Source organism: Martes martes (assembly GCF_963455335.1).
Source record: "Martes martes genome assembly, chromosome: 4".
NCBI classification, from domain to species: domain Eukaryota; kingdom Metazoa; phylum Chordata; class Mammalia; order Carnivora; family Mustelidae; genus Martes; species Martes martes.
In genome coordinates, this window is record NC_137891.1 from 96,103,724 (window position 1) to 96,126,116 (window position 22,393).

General features: G+C 38.0%; 1 protein-coding gene and 1 pseudogene across 2 annotated transcripts in view; one reads left to right on the forward strand and one right to left on the reverse strand.

Moving 5' to 3' along the window:
* Positions 1 to 22,393, reverse strand: part of LRIG2 (leucine rich repeats and immunoglobulin like domains 2) — a 62,604-nt gene that overhangs the window by 25,503 nt on the left and 14,708 nt on the right. The window contains exons 2-8 of the mRNA XM_080802747.1: positions 5,724 to 5,789; positions 4,051 to 4,125; positions 3,757 to 3,891; positions 3,087 to 3,230; positions 2,832 to 2,975; positions 2,029 to 2,172; positions 1,680 to 1,823 (exon numbers count right to left, since the gene is read on the reverse strand). Of these exons, the coding sequence (XP_080658873.1) occupies positions 1,680 to 1,823; positions 2,029 to 2,172; positions 2,832 to 2,975; positions 3,087 to 3,230; positions 3,757 to 3,891; positions 4,051 to 4,125; positions 5,724 to 5,789 (852 nt within the window). The remainder of the gene's footprint in view (positions 1 to 1,679; positions 1,824 to 2,028; positions 2,173 to 2,831; positions 2,976 to 3,086; positions 3,231 to 3,756; positions 3,892 to 4,050; positions 4,126 to 5,723; positions 5,790 to 22,393) is intronic.
* On the forward strand, positions 6,187 to 8,601 carry LOC308340708 (small ribosomal subunit protein eS27-like; annotated as a pseudogene). The gene is made up of 2 exons: positions 6,187 to 6,194; positions 8,287 to 8,601. The product of its transcript is annotated as a small ribosomal subunit protein eS27-like (transcript).

Sequence of the window (22,393 nt, forward strand, 5' to 3'; positions counted from 1 at the left end):
CATAAATAGAACTCACTGACCAAAGGGAGTAAGAAGTATACACTGTGGCAGGAGTACTGGCCTCAAGAAAGATTTTCTGATCTTATCCTAATTCTGCCTTAACCTTCTTTGTGGCATTAAACCACGACTTATTTCTGCAATTACTTTCCTAACTTTAAAACTAAAAGGAATAATCAGCTGAAAGGACCTGCTTGCCATTCTTTGAATTGCCAAAAGGCTGCAGCTGCATCTGAGAGAAGCTCCTGGGTTTGAACTGTTCTAGGCTCACCTCTAATAATGTAGATAAAAGAAAAAAAAATCACTTTAAATATTTCAAGGCCAAATCTGAAGGAAGACTGCCTCATTAAGTTAAAAAAAAAAATCAAACAAACTTGTACAGGTATACACACCTTCACAAAATTATCATGTTTTCTTTCTCACTGACGGCTAGGTCCCAAAGTTAAGAACTTGCCTCTTTTCAGACCAGAAATCCCCTATTCAAAGACTGTAAGAATCTACAAATTCTACTAACTAGGCTTTTTCTCTTATTCTCCTCTATGTTTAAAATCACTGTATTTCATTTAAAATACCTCTTTGTTCAATTACATTTCATGACAAGGGTAAAACATCCAACTTACAGAACCCCAGAATTTTAGAGTTGAAATTGCCTGTAGCGATCATTTATTCCTGTGTCCATCCTCTGCTGGATGAAGACATATGCAAAATGACACCTAGGGAAGGCTAAGTGATTCTGTTCATCTGGCAGTGGTAAGAAGCACCTGAACTTTAGTGTCAAACAGACCTGGGTTCTACTTCTGGTTCAAACGTTTATGAGCTATGTGACTTTATGCTGCATGTGCCCAATTTTGTCTGATCTCTGAAACTAAGCTGGGTCCGGCCTGGTTAGTACTTGGATGAAAGACCAGCTGGAAATACAAATTGTGTTATTTTAAACCATCATTTTAATCTCTCTGAACCTCAGCCTCCTGATATGGAAAAGAACAGTAATATCCTAGTATTCTGAAAGCACCTAGCACACATCAGATCACTGATAAATGTTAAGTTTTTTCTGTTCAAAGTCATGCAGCAAATTAGCAACAATGAACAGTGCTCCTGCCAGAGCTCCTCCCACTACACACCCTTATCCTGCTGAATAAGTGTTTTCTGGTAGTAGTTCAAGTTCAGAGGAACAAAAAAATGTGCATTCTTGATTAGCAGACTGTGTTTTATTCCACAGTAACTGGCACAATAAGAGATGCCTTGTTGTTTAGTTGGTTAAATTCAGAATTAAAGCACAAACTGAACTGGCTAAAGATAAATAAGATTTATGAATGGGGACAGACACAATTAAGATTGTCTTGTCCCAAGGTATAAAAGAGAAGAAGAACTGCAAAATATTAACATAAACATAAACATGTAGCTTGATTAGCTGTTTTATTTTGCTTTACTATTTTTTTTTTAAAGATTGTATTTATTTATTTGAGAGAGAGAAAGGGCACAAGCAAGGGGAGGGGCAGAGGGACAAGCAGATTCCCCAATGTGCAGGGAGCCCAATTCAGGGCCCGATCCCAGGACCATGAGATCATGACCAGCACCAAAGTTAGACACTTAACCAACTGAGCACCCAGGTGTCCCTATTTACTTTACTGTTTTTAAAAAATTAGCAAAAAAAAAAAAAAAAAAAAGACAGATGTACTTACAGTGTCTGAAGATTGGAAAGAAACCGAAATACACCATCAGCAATGTGAGTGACTCTGTTGTCCCCTAAATTCAGTCTCTCCAGTAAGCTCAGACCCACAAAGGCAGATTCATCCAGGCGGGTCAACTGGTTATAGGACAAATCACTAAGAACAGGAAACATGAAAGATAAGGAATTAGTTGTATTTTAATTCAACTTTCCTATTCTCATTCTATTTACATGACAAATTTAGAGTTTTCAACAAACTTCTAATAAAGAGGGATGTTAGATCTCATTACTGGCCATGAGAGTGATTTATTCCAACGTACTCTAGTCTCACAGCCTCCACTGAAATGCCATCCAACACTCACAGTTCAGATAGTCTTTGGCAGAACTCCCACGCATCAGGGCTGATTCTTTCAACAGCATTCTGGCTCACATAGAGCTGTTGTAACATTCGCAAGCCATACAACCATCCCTTGTTCACTTCTGTAAGGTTATTATGCTCTAGCTCTCTGCAGAATTAGAGAAAAAAAGGAGAAAATATGTTTCAAAACAAGGCACTGCAATGAGAAGATTCCAAAACCCTCCATTAGGTCTTGTTCAGAGAGGCATATACTTTTTGCTCAATTCAAGTGAGCCAACAAATTCTATTCAAGAAATATTAATATTTTACTTACAATTTACTGCTAAAAGGTAGTAAGACTATCTAAAACATCAGATCTATAAAATCAACACACTAAGAACTTTGATACACCTGTTCAAGGTAAATCCTGATCATTTTCATCAGCTCCAAACATTAAGAAAAACATAAGCTTTCTAGACAAATTTTTTTTTAAGTAGGCTCCAGCCCAGCGTGAATCCCAACATGGGGCTTGAACTTACAACCCTGAGTTCAAGACCTGCACTGAAATCAAGAGCTGGACACTTAACTGACTATGCCACCCAGGTGCCCCTAGATGAAATGTTTTTAAGAATGATGAAAAAAACACCAAATAACAGCATCAATAACAAAGCTTAAAGAGCTTTGTATACAATTATTTCACATCAGGGTAGGGAGAAAGAACTAGTGAACTTGGGTATAATTAAATCAACTATCCTAGCCATTTGGCACTAACGACTCCCTGCCAGACCCCTTTCCAAACAATATTCTATTCTAGTTCATAGTACTTACAATTCTTCCATGTTATCCAAGCCAAAAAACGCTCCGTCCTTAAGTTTGCTAATACCATTCCGCTGCATCTTCAAAGATCTTAAGGAGTCAAGCCCTTGGAATGTCAGACCTTCCACCACTTTAATCCTGTTTCTTTTAAGTTCCCTTAACAAAAATGGTTTTACAGTCAGAAATTTGCCTATTTGCTCTAATAATAATTAAAATAATTTAAAAGAAAAAACAATCTTTTTAAAATCCATCTATTTAGTTACTCACAAGAACTGGAGGTGAGGTAGCTTGAAAATCTTAGGTGGAATCATGCTGATTCTGTTCCTGTTTAACTTTACCACTAGTAGGGAACTGGATAAATTATCAAAGCAACCAGCCTCCAAGATGGTTATCCTATTATTACTCAAATTTCTAAAATGAGCAAGATAACAAAAAAATTTAGTGAAACACTCTACCACTTGACAGCTACCCAAAGTCTATGAGTGAGCCCCCCGCTCTACCACTTAGCAATGACACCCAACTTTACAAATCATTTAACTGCTTTGTTTTCTTCAACTACAAAATAAGGATAATACCTACTTCATTTAGTACATTCATCTAGTATATTCATACATTAAATATGGATATGATTGGTAAACCGTAAAACACTAGCACACATGTTGATTATCATTATATAGGATAAGCCACTGTTTAACAAACCAATCTTATTTACCTTTTACAAAACTGCTAGTAAAACACACCCAGAATTAAACCTCAAAAATTACCCTGGATACTTAATATTTTCTGACAACAGGAGAGAAAAAACAGCCCAAAAAACTGGCTCCAGATTTGTTTTTCATAAGCATATCAATATCACAATAATAACAGACATTTCTGAGAAGATAAGTATCAATAAATAAACATGAACTTTAAAATAAATCTAGATTAAACTACTTACAGGTATTTAAGCTGCATTCGAGGAAATGAAGAGGTCTTGATTTCTGATATTATATTTGAACTGAGATCTAAATTCTCAAGAGCAGGGTAAAACTGAAACGCCTCTGCATTTATTTCTGGAATTATATTATGGACTCTATAAAAAAAAAGATTGTAATGAATCTATTGCCAGAGACCCACCCCAGGCCATGAGGATGTTAAAAGTCAAGATCAACAATAAGGGTACCGAAAACAAAAATTTTTTAAAAAACTGTACTATTCATAATTTAAAAGATCTGAAATCTGATTTACTTACAATGAGAGCAGAGTAATATTAGAGGTTGGTTCTCCAAAATATGGGATTTCTGTTAGCTCATTATAATTCATTTTCCTAGGCAAAGGGGAAAAACAGATTTCAAACTTTAGAAGGGGAAATGTTGCCTCCTGAGTTCTGGTTTCTGGACAATAATTATTTTTTAGGATTGGTGCCAAATTTGAAAAAGGCAGATGACTCAGAATGAATCAGACTAAATGCATTATACTGAGAAATTGAAGATTTTAATAAGAAATGTTTTTTCATGATGTAGATTTATGACTGACATCACTATTTTGCACATCAAGTATTTTTAATCCCAGCAAGGTTCTTGAAGGTACTTTTCTGACAGCTAATACCAGTCCTTCTTAAAGAATTAACCTACCCATAACTCTTTATACATTTATAGTAAATAAGATTAAGAAATTATAAATTAAGTAAATTTTTAAAACACACAAACATTTTTTAAGTTACTCAAAGTTAGAGAGGGTTGCTTGAGTCCACAAATGAATCTGCCCGAGAGATGGAGCCTATGATTAATTTTACAGATGACATGACATGTCACCATCTGATCTTAGCAGCTCTTTAAACATAGTGTCTCCAATGTTTTACCAGCAAATCCAACATAATCACATTTCATTAACCTGGTTTTCAATCACTGAACAACCTCAATTACCTAGACTACAGAAAAGAAACCAGAAGTAAAAGGCCTCCAAGAAACCAACCGAAGTTACAAAGTCCATGTCATAAAGCTCATGCATTTCCCACTGAAGCATTTTTCAGGACTTTCTTCAGTGCCTAGTCTTTAAGCCAAATAAGCTTGTCAATTGTTTATTCAGTGCAAAGCAGATCAAAACCAGTCAATTTGGAGCAGAGACAGAGGGAATTCAAGGACAATGAGAGCATGAAGAAGTTAACCCCATCAGCAAGAAATCAAAACAGAAAAATAAGTCCAAAGGTTCTGGCATTTTAGCATAGAGGCAAAAAGGCTCAATACTTGTGCCTCCAGAAACATCACAATGCAATAACTGATATTAATAGTATTTTAGAAAATTTCCTCCAAAAAATACATAGTAATACATCTCAGTATTAAAGGAAAAACTTCAGTGAAGTGGAAAACTAAACTATATTAACCACCACACTACAGACAATACAAAAATACTCTATTTCAGGTAACTCTTTTTTTTTTTTAAGTAGGTTCCATGTTGGGGCTAGATAATGATAATTACCTGAGATCAAAAGTCAAGATGCTTAACCAACTTGAGCCGCCCAGGCACCCCCACGTAACTCTACTTTAGACATGATGCTTGTATCTCAAGACAAGTCAAGACATGAAAAAGTTTAAACAACAGAGAATTTCACTGGCTGAAACCAGCAAGAAACATGCAAAATATATTTATTCTGAAAAGGGGGGGGGACCTTAAATTTTAGCCCCAAGAAAGTAGATAGAATAATATTTCTACACAGTTTGCAACTAATCACCAACCTAATAGTACAACACCCAGAGAGCCTGTAATGGTAGCAAAGCCAAAGACAAGTTTAGATTAAAAAATGTCTTTTAAATTTTTTCCATCAATTTCAGACAGCATTTCTGATTGAACATCCTCAAATTCATAATACCATCAAATCCACCTCTAAGAGTTTAATTTAAATTTAAACAAATAAAAGTAACTTACACTTCTTGTAAGGTTTGAGATTCCAAACTGATGTTCCAGTTAGACAACCGATTATGACTCAGATCCCTAATGGAGGACAAAAGATCATTCTTAGCTCACTGTTGGAAAAGAGATTTAACAGGAAAAAAAACTAAACTAAACTAAAACATAATCTAAAGGCCCCATCAAATGTGAATTTGAGTAGTACACACAAAAAGAAATGTTTATAAAGAATAAAATATCTAGATTTCAAAACAGCTATTTTACTTTTTCCTCATTTTTATGAGGTCTTTTTTCAAAAACTAACTAGGGAATACAGTCACATGATTCAATAATCAAAAAGTGTAAAAGGAAATACAGTTAAGTCTCCCACCCTGTCACCAGCCATTATGATTTCCATCCCCAACAGCAACAAATGAAAATATACCATTTCTTGAGCAGCCTGCCAGATATTTTATGCACACACCAGCAAATTTTTACAAAAATGGTAGAGTAATTTATGCACTAATTTGCCTTAGTCTTTTCACTTAACAGTACATCTGGTAGACCATTCCACAGCAATATTATAAGGTTCTTTCATCCTTTTTGTGATTATCTTCTACTTTTATTGTAATGAACTACACTTTACATATTTTTGAAAGAAAATACACTTTTTAAAGTAACATATTGAATAATTTTTAAAGTATTGTATGTACTTTAAAGTATTTACATATTGTAAAATAATATTGTAATGTACTGCATTATACTTTAGCAGTAGATAGAAGAAGATCGATTTCACAAGTCAAAATAATGAGCTTCTATATTAGAACTAAGGTTGACCATATCCTTAATAGAGATACGGTCTTCCTAAAAAAGGCAACCCAGCTTCGGGGAAGAGAAATCCATCTCCAAAATTATGTTAATGATGATGATTGGTGGTAGTGGTGGTTAGCTAACTTTCATTAAGCATCAGGCACTCCTCTATGCACTTTATACATACACGTTAACTGCCTAAATCCACCCAACAACCTTACCAGGCAAATACTTTCACAATCCTTGCTTGCCTAAGACAGAAACAGGCAGAGAGCAGTAATTTGTCAATCCAAGGTCATACAGCTAATAAGTGAGGAAGCCATAAACTTGAAAATCCATCTCACTTTTGGCAAGTAAGTTTGTTAGATATAGCAGAGATTTCACTGAAATTAGTCATGAGTCTAAATATTTAAATAGGCTTTAAAAATTCACCTTGAAAAAAAAAAAAAATTCACCTTGATGCTTCCTGGCATCTTTACAAGGCTGAGTGGAATCAGCCCACACAAGCTGTCTGCCCAAGAGATGTATTATACATTACAATATGGCTAGCAATAGGGATACACTAGAGAAACATTACAGATCACTTCATCTCACTGTGCCACCACAGGCAGTTGACAGATGCACGCAAATCTAAATGATGTCTCTATCACAGCAGAACAATTTGTTCTCAGCTAGATTCATGTCTGTCCTTCTATAAAATTTAGCCACTTTCATTTAGAAGCTTAATTTACACCGTAAGATAATTAAGGCTAGATGAAACCATCCCTTTTCCGCAACAGTTCTAACACCTTTATTCTAAGATACCTGGCACCAGATATCAGCTCAAGGACACTCATGACTAGGTGTATGTGCTGGGAAATGCTAGAGATAAAAATAGGAATTTACTCCACATAAAAATCTTATATTCAGATACTTTCATCCAACTCACAGTTGCTACTAAACACTGGATTTTATACAAGTGAAAAGATATTTTTTGTGGCATGTCAACTAAAGAGGAAATTCAGCTCTTCTAATTTAAGTTAGGTAGTCCACATTCTGCTCCAAGGTGGCCGGTCTGGCAACCATCACCTGTGTAGCAGGCTAGCACAGTATGATTTAATTCCATATCTAATGCTTGCTAAAAATTTATTTTTCCCCCTTTCACAGATTAAGAGCTTTCATTTTAATCGTAACAGTGCTTCTAATGCCTTCCCAAACCCTAATCTCTCTGGCAATGTAACTCTTGACTATACTCATTTCCTACAGTTCTCTCGTGGATGTCAATGACCAGATAATCACTTTTTTTTTTAAAGATTTTATTTATTTATTTTACACAGAGAGAGAAATATCACAAGCAGGCAGAGAGGCAGGCAGAGAGAGAGGGAAAAGCAGGCTCCCGCTGAGCAAAGAGCCCAATGCAGGGCTTGATCCCAGGACCCCAAGACCATGACCTGAACCAAAGGCAGAGGCTTAACCCTCTGAGCCACCCAGACACCCCCCCTTTTTTTTTAAAGCAATAATCACTTTTAGAGAAAACTATTATTAAAGAAATCTAAAACAAGTTAACTCAACTCACACATGGTATAAACCACTTTGTATTAAGTATCAGTGAAAACTGTCCAGTGTCTCTACTGGGGGTAAGGAGTGATTTTCTCTATCTCTTTGAAGAACTTCTAAAGGCTTTTTGATGGAACTCAAAGGATACCGGAAATACTTTGGAGCCTCTCTACAAGATAATGCTGTCTTAAGAATATATGCCTCAGATGCTGCAAGCCCAATCTCGTGCTGCTCACAAGGGGTGTCAACGTTAGAGATCAGACTGTCTGGGCTCACGAAAGATCAACAGGCTTTTGGCTAGAGATTTACTATACCCGTCCTTGGAAAAGAAAAAGAAAAAAAAAAAAACATAAAAAGAAACAGCTAGTTCAAAGCCCACATTCCTATTTTATGGATGTAAAAGGTCCAGGTTGCTATAAGATTACCAAGATTACCACGGTTTTCAGCCATGCTCAGCCATGCTCAGATGGTCGTTATTTGTGGGGGCTGTTCAACAGTGTTGCTGTGCAAGCCAACAGAAGGAAAGGCCAGACTCACAGGGTGTTCTTCACTTAGAAGAAAGCAACACTAACGATCCACACAACCTCCTGAACTTGTGTTATATGGCAGAAAGCCTAATCAGTTCAGTAATTCCAGTTATCTACCAAAATAATGTAATTATGTTTAATTTTGTAAGGTACACAATGGTGATCTATTTTGGTCTCAGGTGTTTTTTTTTTTTTTAAGATTTTATTTATTTATTTGACAGCGAGAGACGGGACACAAATAGGGGGTGTGGGAGAGGGAGAAGCAGGCTCCCTGCAGAGCAAGGAGTCGGACGTGGGGCTCGATCCCAGGACCCTGGGATCATGACCTGAGCAGAAGGCAGACACTTAACAACTAAGCCATCCAGGCACCCCTTGTCTGTTTTTCAATAAAGTTTTGATTACGGATGGATTTAAAAAAAAAATAAGACTATATGCCTCAGAGGTCAGAACCCCATAATGAGGCTCTCTGGACCCTCTGTGACAAATCTGCATTAGGTGGGATTTTAAAACACTTAACAGTGAACTAAAATACACTCCCAAAGTAGTACTATCATAGAAAGCAACCACAGTAGTTCCCCCACTCCCCATTATCCGCAGTTTGGCTTTCCATGGTTTCAGTTGCTCACAACTGTGCTCTGGAAGCAGATGACCCTAACACTAGCTCTCATTCACTTTACTTCATCTCATCACATGGGCATTTAATCATTCCACATCATCACAAGAAGGGTGAGTACAGTAAGGTGTTTTGAGAGATCACTTTCATATAACTATTATAGTGTATGGTTAGAATTGTTTTTTATTATTGCTGTTACTGTTTTATATGGTGCCTAATTTATATATTAAACTTTATCATAGGTATGTATAAGAAAAAACAGAGTATATAGGGTTCAGTGCTATCTACAGCTTCAGGTATCCACTGGGAGTCTCAGAATGTATCTCCCATCAATATGGGGGAAGGGAGACTACTGCAGTATAAATCCATATAGCTGTTTGAGTTATCAAAATACCAGGTGTTGGGGCGCCTGGGTGGATCAGTCAGTTGTTTCTCCCTCTCCGACTTCCCCTGCTTGTGTTACCTCTCTCGCTATTTCTCTGTCAAATAAATAAAATCTTAAAAAAAAATACCAGGTGTCTAAAATTATATGGATTGATCTGATCATCAGGTATTCATGCAATAAATATTTATTGAACCATGTGCCAGGCACTGTGCTAAGTACTAGGGTTACAAACTATCAACTATAGTAACCTTTTTGTCTTTTTTGAAAGCAACATTTACAATACTCAGGTGGCATCACTGGAAAACTAAAGATAGACTGAACATCAGCTCAACCATTCCCCTTCTTCCCTAGTAATGTATGCATTCCTTCATACCTAAATTTCCCTCTGGAATTTAATCACAACATGTGCATATGAGAGTGCACAGATACATCCTTGCTTTCCATAACCATGCTCTTCCTATTTCTTTTTTAAAAGTACTTCAAGGGGCTCCTGGGTGCCTCAATTGGTTAAGCATTTGCCTTCAGCTCAGGTTGTGATCTCAGGGTCCTAGGACTGAGGCCCACATCGGGCTCCCTGGTCAGCAGGGAGCCTGCTTCTCTCTCTCCCATTGCTGCTTCCCCTTCTTGTGCTCTCACATGCGCTAAAATCTTTAAAAAGCAAATAATAAAATCTTTAAAAAGCAAATAATAAAAAATAAAGTACTTCAAAAAGGCTGAAGAAGACTAAAATTGGAAGACTTGGATTATGAGATGTAAAACTCTTAAAGATTAAGAATTTGGAGGGCTGTTTGGATGGCTCAGTCGGTTAAACAGCTGCCCTCAGCTCAGGTCATAATCCCGGAGTTCTGGGATGGAGCTCCGAATCAGGCTCCTTGCTCAATAGGAAGCCTGCTTCTTCCTCTGCCTCTGCGGCTCCTCCTGTTTGTGTTTTCGCTCTCTCTTCTGCTTGCTGTCAAATAAACAAAATCTTTAAAAAAAAAAAAAAAAGTATTTGGATACTTAAAGTCGCTCGCCATTCTTCCCAGGTGCAAATCATTAATTCCATTTTGTTTGCATAAGTTAATACAGGTTTGTCAGGGTTGTTTTTGTTTTTGTTTTTAAGCAAAAGTCCTGAAATGGAGAACTGTCCTGCAAATATTTTCACCCTGAATATCCCTAAAATGTACTTGAAAACTTTAAGTAGGGGCACCTGGGTGGCTCAGTCGCTAAGCGTCTGCCTTCTGCCCCAGTCACAGTCCCAGGGTCCTGGGCTCAAGCCCCACATCCGGCTCCCCGATCAGCAAGAAGCCTGTTTCACCCTCTTCCACTCCCCCTGCTTGTATTCCCTCTGTGTGTGTGTGTGTCTCTGTCAGAAAAAAAGAAAAAAAAAAAAGTCTTAAAAAAAAAAACTTGAAGGGGCGCCTGGGTGGCTCAGTGGGTTAAGCCTCTGCCTTCAGCTCAGGTCATGATCCTGGGGTCCTGGGATCGAGCCCCGCATCGGGCTCTCTGCTCAGCAGGGAGCCTGCTTCCCCCTCTGTCTGTCTCTCTGCTTACTTGTGATCTCTCTCTCTGTCAAATAATTAAATAAAATCTTAAAAAAAAAAACAAAACACTTGTAGTCTAACGCTTGATAAACAAAACCTAAAGAGTCTAGCTTTGTAATAGTCAATAATCTTTGTTTTTTTCTTTTTTTTTCTTTCCTTTATTTTTAAACATTGCTAATATCTGAATATTTATGGATATGATGCTTAGAGAGTAAAGATCTCAGAGAAGGCCTTATCTCAATGTTGTAAACTCAGCTCCCACTCATGCTAATTTACAGGGATGTAGCTGTAATAAGTAATGAATTATTAAAGTTCTTGATATCATGTGGAGCCAGAGGTGCCATTAATGTAGTCGTTTAGTACCATCAGGGTGTAAATAATTTATAGAATGTACAGAGCAATCACAACACTCAGAGGAAGGGAATCAAAATCTGCAAGCTAATTGCAAAAAAGTCCTACAGCAACACAGATGCAGAGGTTTTCTTCTGCCCAGTCACATGTGTGCACTTTTTGAGTCATCATCAATCTTTTTTGAGAATCTGCAGCACTAATAGACTATGCTGAGAATTTCAACAATACTTTACTGAGAAGGGTACCCCCCCAAAAGTTAAGAATACATCATATCCAACGTTTAGGTATGTCAATGCTGTATGTATTTATCCAGCATAATTTGCCCTTTTGTTTAGCTTTTAGAGAGAGAGAGAGCACACACCCATGCAAGCTAGGGGACCACAGATGGTAAGAGAGAGAATCTCCAGCACACCCTGCACTGAGCATGGAGCCTGGCGTGAGGCTTCATCCCACAATCAAGATCATGACCTGAGCCGAAATCAAGAGTTGGCCAGTTAACAGACTGAGCAACCCAGGCATCCAAGACAGGGATTTCTGTTCACAAAAGAAAGGTCAGGGGCCCCTGGGTGGCTCAGACAGCTAGATGGCCAACTCCTGATTTCGGTTCAGGTCATGATCTCAGCATGGTGGGACAGAACCCCACACCAGCCTCCAGGCTCAGCACAGGGTCTGCAGGAGAGTCTCTCTCTCTCCCTCTCCCTTTGCCCCTCCCCCTGCCCAAACGCAGGCAAGGCAGGCAGGCAGGCAAGCAGGCAGGCGCTTGCGCGCGCGTGCACGCACATGTGCACGCACATGTACACACACACGCACACACACAGTTCTAATAAATAAAATCTTAAAAAAAATTTTAAAAAGAAATAAATCCCTGTCTTATTAAAGTGTATCTAGCATAATTTACTTTTAAAAATAATACTCAGGATTATCATTACAAGGAGTTGTAATACTGTAATTTAGACAAGTTGATGACCTTGGGTACTCCTGAAATATACTAAAGATAAGGATTCAAAACAAATCTTTTTTTCTTTTTTAAAGATTTTATTTATTTATTTGTCAGAGAGAGGGAGAGAGAACACGTGCACAAGCAGGCAGATAGGCAGGGAGAGGCAGAGAGAGGCGGAGAGAGAAGCAGGCTCCCTGCCAAGCAAGGAGCCCAACACAGGCCTCGATCCCAGGACCCTGGGACCATGACCTGAGCTGAAGGCAACGGCTTAACTGACTGAGCCACCCAGGTGTCCCCCAAGAGAACTCTTAAAATCCTTTTAGGTTTGATTTTCTTGTACCACTACCAGCTTTACACCAAAAGCTATTCCTTCTTAGAACTGTCAGTGAAGATTTCACTACCTGAAATTTTTCTAATTTGTTGCTTCTATTTTTTTTTTAAGATTTTATTTATGTGACAGAGATTACAAGTAGGTGGAGAGGCAGGCAGAGAGAGGGGGAAGCAGGCTCCCCGCTGAGCAGAGAGCCCGATTTGGGGCTCGATCCCAGGATCCTGAGATCATAACCTGAGCCGAAGGCAGAGGCTTTAACCCACTAAGCCACCCAGGCACCCCCTAATTTGTTGCTTCTAATCAACTGCCATAAGCTAGGAAACCCCAGTGCTTGAATTGTCTGAAGTAGGAGTAAATGAGATCTGAGTGAGAGTCTGAGCAGCTCCTTTATGAAGAAATGCTTTGACTAGAGATATTGGGTAAATTATCTTTAGGATAAATGAGATTTTATTATAGCATGAAGCATAGTGTGATTCCAAATTAAATCTTCTATCCTTCATTTACTCTATTTATTTGTAATACACCGTACAACACTTTTTATACTCCAAAAAGTTGGAGGTGGTAGGAAGATGGCAGCACTCATTTCAAGAATCAGAGAGAGGTTTTCTTTTCTTCCATTTTATTTCACTGGGTTCTTAAGGACAGAAACTACTGCTTCACTAGAAGGAATACAATGACAAAACAGGAAATACGAATTCTACACTTATATATTTTTTTAAATTTAAATTCAATTAGCCAACATATAGTACACCATCAGTTTTTGATGTGGTGCTCAATGTACAGTTACATTTAAGAATAGTTTCCACGTGACCAGTTTTGGGGCCTTGGGCAAAGCATCCAATGTCTCTAATCTTCAGTCTCTTCTAACGTTAAATAAGAACACTATACTGATCTCACTCAACTGCTCAGGAGATTAAAGATTATATACCAAATGCTTAGCATACAAATGAGTAGGTATATAGTAAGTTATTACTGGACTGAAATAAAATGATGGTCAAGCACTGTCACTTTTTCTGAGTATTTATCTATTATATATGCAGACACAATCCACTTTCCAAGATAAAACCTTAATTAATTGGAACTACTCCCCTACATTAACTTAAAAGTAGTAAACTAAATATTGCTTGTGAATTCCAATTTTATAAGATTCCAAAAATAAAGCAATCTACCAAACATTTAGTCAAGTTATTGAAGTACATACCTATACCACAAGATCTGATGTTTTAGAGTAACCCAGTTGTACCTCTACAGATCTATTCTATATATGGTCACCTAATTATGAAGAGGTATCTACCAGGAATTTACTGGAATTGCAAAATCATAAAATAAAAAGAAATCTAATTGTTTATTAAAATGGGATCACTTAAATAACTTAGGAAAGTTCCATACAACAGAAATCTCTGCAGTCAGTAAAAAAGAGTAACAAATTTCTTTTAAGATTTTATTTATTTGAGAGAAAGAAAGAGCACAAACAGGGGGAGGAGCAGAGCGAAAGAGAAGCAGACTACCCACTGAGCAGGGAGCCCAATGTGGGACTTGATCCTGGGACTCTAGGATCATGACCTGAGCTGAAAGCAGTCACTCCACTGACTGAGCTACTTCCAAGCATCCCAAAAATAACACCTTTACTTATGTATGGTACATAGTATGGTTTCATGTGTGTGCAGGCACATGTGCATTTCAAAGAAAAGAAAAAAGATATATATATGTGTGTGTGTAGAACTTCAAGAAGTATACCCAAGAAACATTTAATGGTGGGTTTTCCTTAGGTGGAACAAAGGAACTGTTATTTTTGCACTTTATATGCTCCTGTACTGTTTCAATAGTATACCATGGGAAAATATTATCTAAAAATAATAATAAACTCACATATAAGATCTATCTTCAACTAAGAATGTGACTAGAAAAGGTTTTTTTTAAAGATTTTATTTATTTATTTGACAGAGAAGGAGATCACAAGTAGGCACAGAGGCAGGCAGAGAGAGGGGGGGAAGCAGGCTCCCTGCGGAGCAGAGAGCCCCATTCGGGGCTCTATCCCAGGACCCTGAGATCCAGACCTGAGCCGAAGGCAGAGGCTTAACCCACTGAGCCACCCTGGCGCCCCTAGAAAAGATTTTAATTCAATTACTTTTCTAAGAGATTAGAATTCTGGGGCACCTGGGTGGCTCAATCGTTAAGCATCTGCCTTCAGCTCAAGTCATGACCTCAGGGTCCTGGGATCAAGCCCTGTATCAGGCTCCTTGCTCAGGGGGAAGCCTGTTTCTCCCTCTCCCACTCCCCCTGCTTGTGTTCCCTCTCTTACTGTGTCTCTATCAAATAAATAAAACCTTTTTTAAAAAGGGCGGGTAAGGGGATTAGAATTCTTCCTACAGAATGTTTGCAGAATAATTCCCTAAACTGACCAAATCAGGTTAATTATGAACTGGACAAAAGGGAAAAAAAGGTAACTAGATGGTTCTCTTATATTCCTAATCAGTAATATGCCTCAGAAAGTGGAAAATGTAAACATACTAGACTGTTTTTAGACTGATTTATGAAACAGTAAACTCCATTTTAGAACCTACTGTCTGGCCTTCAAATTTCAAGCCAGTGAAGAGAGTTGAAATTTTAGCAAGCAGTACAAAACCATAGCATACTAATAAAATAATTCAGCAATAGCAAAACAAATGCTGCTGCTTATACATGAAAATATACAAAAAACTATGCATTTTCCATCATTATTAAAATAATCATTTTAATGATTATTAAAAAATAATCATTTTCTGCATATCAATTGAATTCACATCTTTGTATCAGACTATATTTTTAGATTATAAAGATTTTTAGGAGTGGATATTAAAACAAGTTATCTTATCATCTACATTACTGGTAGAAAAGGAAGGTCTAATCAAAGCCAAGCTCAGTTGGGTTTCTCATTATTAATGTAATCCATCATTCCTCAATATCCACATAGTTTAACTTGGCACAAATAAGCATACTTATGCTCACAGTCGGTTATGCTTTTCCTGCAGCAACCTGCCAAGACTGATTATACAAGCAAGATAAAATAGTGATCCTGAAAATAGATAGGTAAAAAATAAAAATATGTACAAGGAACCCAAAGAAGTATTGTTACAAACTTACTTATAACACACTTCACTGATATTGCATTATTTATGATTTAACTTTAAAACTGCTAATCACCACTAGTTATTCTGACAGTTATTCCTGCAGTTAACTTTGTTACAAATAACATAATTTCTTCTTTGGGGAAAAGCTGGGGAAGGACAAGGAAAAGAGAAAGGTAAGGAATATATACACTTTTTTTTTAAAAGGCTGAGAGCAAAGTAAAGGTTGCATTAACTATTCTGTTCCATTGTTTTTTGTCCCAAACATGAAATTAATAATTTAGATAGGATGTAGTTACTTAAATTGCTTTTATTTTTTATTCGCATCAGCTGAACATATTAATATTTTTGATGACTGGAATATTACAGAATAAACAAGTTGAGTCACTTACTTTGGCACAGAAAAAGTACTGGATAAAAATTTCAGATAGTTTTCAAAAAAAATTTTTTTTTTATAAAGATTATATTTATTTACTTGTCAGAGAGAGAGAGAGTGCAGGCAGACAGAGTGGCAGGCAGAGGGAGAAGCAGGCTCCCTGCTGAGAAAGGAGCCTTGATGTGGGACTCAATCCCAGGACGCTGGGATCATGACCTGAGCCAAAGGCAGCCACTTAACCGACTGAGCCACCCAGGCATCCCTTTTCAAAAATATTTTTGCTAAACTGTTAATATGATGTGTTTTTCTCTACTGCTAAATGCCCATCTTCCATTAGGATTGAAGAACCTTTAAAAAATAAAATATACCATATGAACTGTCATGGACCAAAGATGAGGGAAATGTATTTTCTAGCATCAGGAAGAAATGATTATCTTAATATACAAGTAAGTCCTGAATATCCGTGTGCTGACTATATATGTTGTAGATCAAGAAATGCAAAATATTTTTAATATAATGAAACATAAGGACAATATTCTCTATAAAAGTAAGTGTCCTTCAAAGCATAAAGGACTTTCAAAGAATTAAGAGAAACACAGATCTCAATTAGCATTCAATAAGCAACAATTGTCTGTGGTTCAGTGGTTCTCCATCACTGTTGCAGCATCATCAGGGAAGACTCGAACATACTGATGCTGGGGTCTCACCCCAAACCAATCAAATCAGAATCACTGGAGTGTGGAGCCCAAGCATTGGTATTCTGTAAAAGTTCTCCAGGTGACAGTCTATTGTGCAGTGAGCACTGAGAATAACTGCGCTCATCCAGAAATCGAATAACCCAAAGCCTGTGGCCAGAGGATGTTCTGTTAAGATTCTCTCAATTCTTTTCCTTTGCTTGCCCTACAATAAACCTGTCAACAAAGACTTGACACCTATCATTTGCCAGGCAACACACTAAGCAGACATGAACAAAACAGACATTTTTGGAGTTTACATGCTCCCTCTCGTAGTTTACAGAATCACCCTAAACTAAAGCCTCACCAGCACCAAGATGCAACTAAATTCTATTCACTATCAAGATGAAATTCCTATAAAGTAAATTCCTGGGGCACCTGGGTGGCTCAGTTGGTTGAGCACTGGATTCTTGATTTTGTCTCAGGTCATCATCTCAGCGTCATGGGATTGACTGAGCCCCACATGGGCTCCACACTCAACACACGGAGTCTGCTTGGGATTCTCTCCTCCTCTCTCTGCCACTCCCCTGGCACACACACACTCTCTTAAAAAAAAAAAAAAAAAATTTCCAGGGGCACTTAGGTGGCACCGATGTCAGGTGAGCATCTAACTCTTGGTTTCAGCTGGGGTCTGGTCTCAGCATCATGAGATCAAGCACCACATCTGGCTCCGCACTCAGTGGGGAGTCAGCTTGGGTTTCTCTCTCTCTCTTCCTCTGCCTCCCATAAGGCTGCATGCCCGCATGTGCTCTCTCTCACTGAAAAAATTTATTTTTTAAATTCCTATTTGTACCACAGGAGGGTGGGATAAAAGGGTAAAGGAAGAAATGGATGCTTTTATTTCTATTTAATACATTTCTGTCTTGCTTTTTTAAAATGAGAATATATGCCCTTTCATAACTTATATATGATTTTTGAAATAAGATTTTTATTTGTTTTCAAGATTTTATTTTTAAGTAATCTCTACACCCAACATGGCACTCACCCTTACAACCCTGAGATGGAGAGCTGTATGTTCTCCTGACCAAGCCAGCCAGGCACCCCAAAATGAGATTTTTAAAATGCATTTGTAGATAAATGCAGCAAGACATATTAGTTGATTCTTTGGTAATCCTTGGCTACATATTTCACTGGGGACAAGTGGGATTTGGGTTTGGGTAAGAGAGTCCATAGCAAAGTTAATGACCCTAGGCGTCTTTAATTTACAGTTACAGGCTTGTTTTTTCTAATCCCTTAACTATTGTTTCCACACCCAGCAAGTTCTTATCAGAAAGGGCAAAGGTTGAAGGTAAACTCCTTCGGGATATGAAGAGCACACTACTGCTCTTCTTTCCCAGTGGTTCTAACATCTAAAATTAAGAGCCACTGGGGCAAGGCAATCCCTAGAGGTAAAGTTAATTAAAAGAACCAAATAGACTGCTCAAACAAAAGCAATTAAAACACTTTCCTTCTACCAAATTATCAAAGGCAAAATTTTTAACAATAATCAGTGCTAGGTGAAGTATGGTAAGACAGGCACTCTCAAGGGTGCCTAAAGAAGTTTAATTTGTTAACTTGTGCTGAGTTCCACGTAAAATACCAAGGTAATTCAGGGTAGACCTGTGTTAATAACCAGCCCTGTATGATCTGTAGCAAATAATGTATTAGTTCAGATTTCTTAAGGCTCTCTCACTGTAGGCTTTCTTCTTAGGTATCTTCTGAACTAATGCCTTGAAGATTGCATAAGATTTCAGGGGATCACATCTTCTGTATACCACTTCCCTAGATAGACCAGGATAAAGAGGAAATATGTTAAATCTTTAATGTGATGAAAGAAAAGCACACTGTATATGTCTGAAATGATTCTGGAAGTGAAGAGTTTCATTTTAACAGTTGTATGCAAGCCAAGGACAATATATATTGGATTCTGGAAACACTATGGTAGTTTCCCCTTTCCCCTCAATGTACTTTAGGAATTTACCAGTAGGTCTGTGTCTTCTGAAAAATAAAATTGGTGTTTCTCCTAGCGCCTGGAAAGATAAGGTATGTGAAAGATGAAACACCTTTTGAAGTACCCCAACTCTAGAAACAGATGGCCGCTGTACAAGTTGAAATGAAGTTGTGCGGGCTATTAAAAACTCCACAAACCATAGCTGCAAGCCATGATGACACTGTGTGTGCAACTGATTATTCACTAATATTTAGTAACTACCTCACAGATGCTGCAAAGCCCTATAAGAACAAAGATGATCAGAATAAATGAAAGATTATTTGTGCATGGAAAAGTTTCTGGGTATACTCAGACAAAATATCCCAGAGTAAGATGAGAACCAGAGTTAGCTTAATTTAATATGCCTATATTTAGAAATTTTTTTTGTAAAAAAAAATTTTTTTGACCTTAAAATACAAATAATTAGCTAATACCCTAATTCATTCACAGTGTTTACTATGGAAAATGAGGTGCCCTGAAAAGAAACCATCTAATAAAATATATAAAAGATTAGAGAGGCAAATAAGAAAAGACTGCTTTGAACTTGTCTTGATCTCTCCCTCCTCAGAAGACACGACCATACGTTTATTTACTACATTCATTCAACAAATACAAACTTTTGAGTACTTACTGCTGATCACTGTCTACAGCAATGGACAAAAATCCATTCCCTCATGGTAGTTACAAATCTACTGAAAAGAAGACAAAGTAAAATATGCAGCACATCAGAAAACGATGCCTACTAAAGACAAAAAGAGAGCCAAGGAGTTGCGATTGTCTCTGGGAGGGGAGAGATAAGCTGAAAGTCCGAGATTCTTGTGGAGACTGGTATAAATAAGAATCAAGGGCACTGGGGCACCTGGGTGGCTCAGGGAGTTAAGCCTCTGCCTTTGGCTTAGGTCGTGATCTCAAGGTCCTGGGATGGAGCACCACATCAGGCTCTCCGCTCAGAAGGGAGCCTGCTTCCCTCTCTCTCTCTCTGCCTGCCTCTCTGCCTACTAGTGATCTGTCAAATAAATCAAATGAAAATCTTAAAAAAAAAAAAGAATCAAGGGCATAATGACACTGGTGCTGATGGTCTCATGGCAGGTGCTGATTGGTAGAGAGAATGTGAAAGGTGAGAGGAATGAAGATGTAGGGCATCTTTCCAGTTCTTTACTCTGAAAAGTGGACTTAGAACAGGGTAATATTATCCAGAGCACAAAGAGTTTCCTCTGATTTCTACCTTATGGAAGCCCAGAGACCAAGAGAAGGAAATCCTACTAGGTTTGATCAAAGAGAACCAGCTTTCTAAACGCACTGTATACTCAGTTCCATACAGTCAATCTTACTTCTCTGTAATAAGTACGCTGAAAATAACACAAACACAACAAATGGATGGAGAAAGTAGAAAATAAAGGTAGATAATAATAAATGATAGTAATAAATAAATGAAGTAAATGAGGGACCTTAGTAGAAAGGAAATGACATCAGTATTGTTTTTAAAAGGACTCATTTAGGGGGCACCTGGGTGGCTCAGTGGGTTAAAGCCTCTGCCTTCGGCCTAGGTCATGATCCCAGGGTCCTGGGATCAAGCCCCATATCGGGCTCTCTGCTCAGCGGGGAGCCTGCTTCTCCCTCTCTCTGTCTGCTACTCTGCCTACTTGTGATTTCTCTCTGTCAAATAAATAAATAAAAATCTTTAAAAAAAAAAAAAAAAAAAAAGGACTCATTTACAGTTCACCACCTTGTGAAAGTTCTTTTCACATTCCAGCTAGATTGTTCAACTAAAGAGTATCAAATTATGTCAATGTTATTTTTTTGCCTCTCACAGTTTTCTTCACAACATACAATGGAAGGTTGAGAGTTCATTTTCAGAAAAATATACATACATCTGCAGTGAACTTAAGGCCCTCAAATCAACTTCCCTAACACATGCATCACTTTCTAAAACCCAAGAATGTTTTCCAAAGCGTATTTTAATCCTTGCCAGTATCACTGTAAGTGTAGAAAGGAAGGACACTACAAATTAACTGTCCCTTTATTTTTTTTTTTTTTAGAGATTTTATTTGAAAGAGAGAGTGCACACAAGCAGGGGGAGTAGAAGGAGAGGGAGAAGCAGACTCCCCACTGAGCAGGGAGCCCGACCCAGGGCTTGATCCCAGGACTCCAGGATCATGATCTGAGCTAAAGGCAGACACTTAACCAACTGAGCCACCCGGTACCTGACCCAGGTACCATGACCCAGGAACCCCTATCTGCCCCTTTAGAAAGGAAATACAAAGTATTGACAAAGCTATATAATTTTTACTTGCTATCACACTGGTAGTGAGCTCTGGACCTTTGAAAGGATAAAGGGTGACTCCACCTGTTAACTAACAGTGAAAACATTCTGCCAATGTTACTGACCAAGAGCAGCAGCTAAAGAGGTTGAAGCTCAAGTCACCTGCAAATTTGGACTTTCTTAAGAGTTATCCAGTATAAATCAATGTCCTCTCTGTAAGCTAAAGAACTCATCTGTTCACAACTATTCTAAAAGAACAAATGCAAACAACTCTTAAAGTTATCATCATGAGAACAGAAGTGACAGAAACTAGAAATAAATACATATGAAATTTAATTAATCAAACATAGCAGTGATTCCCAATACTGATCCATGATGAAGCTTTTACCAGTTCACCGTGAAATAAAGATAGGAAGGACAAGATTACAAGTTTTCCATAAAGCTAAATATATTTAATCTACAGAATGCCTTTATTGCTGTAATTATGCACTTCCTAATTTTTGGTTCTGTCATGAAATGACCATGACAACAAATAACTGGAGGATAGGGATTCTAATGGTGTCACTTGATAAATCAAGAAGTTGACTGATACATGTGGGCCTCCAATTCCTGCATGCAGTTTGTGTGTGTGTGTGTAGTATCAGAATAATGTGATACAGAGCTTAGCACCCATGGACAATCCAGTCAAATTTTGAATAACCAAATAAAATTTGAGTTTCTGATACACAGAAGCACAAAGAATCTAAACAGGTTTCTGTCTCGCAAAAATTCCATTTCTTCCTACCTTTATTCCTATACACAACACTCCTGACACCAGATGTATGACTTCCCACTCACACAACCAATTCTCCACCACCAACTGGATGTCCCACAATTCAGTTCTGACATTAATGGGAGTTACAGCAGACCCCACAAGTTAAGAGCTCAGTCCCAGAAGACTACCCCCCAATTCAGGCCCACAGCCCATCTCACTTCTCTGTAAGAAGTATGGTAAGGACACCTGGTGGCTCAGTCACTTAGGCATCTGCCTTCAACTCAGGCTATAATCTCAGGGTCCTGGGATCAAACCTGGCATTGAGCTCCCTGCTCAGCAGGAAATCTTCTCCCTCTCCCTTTGTCCTTCCACTGCCACCTCTCCCCCCAACCCCACCTTCCTCATGCTCGTTCACTATTTTTTTTTTAAAGATTTTATTTATTTATTTGACAGACAGAGATCACAAGTAGGCAGAGAGGCAGGCAGAGAG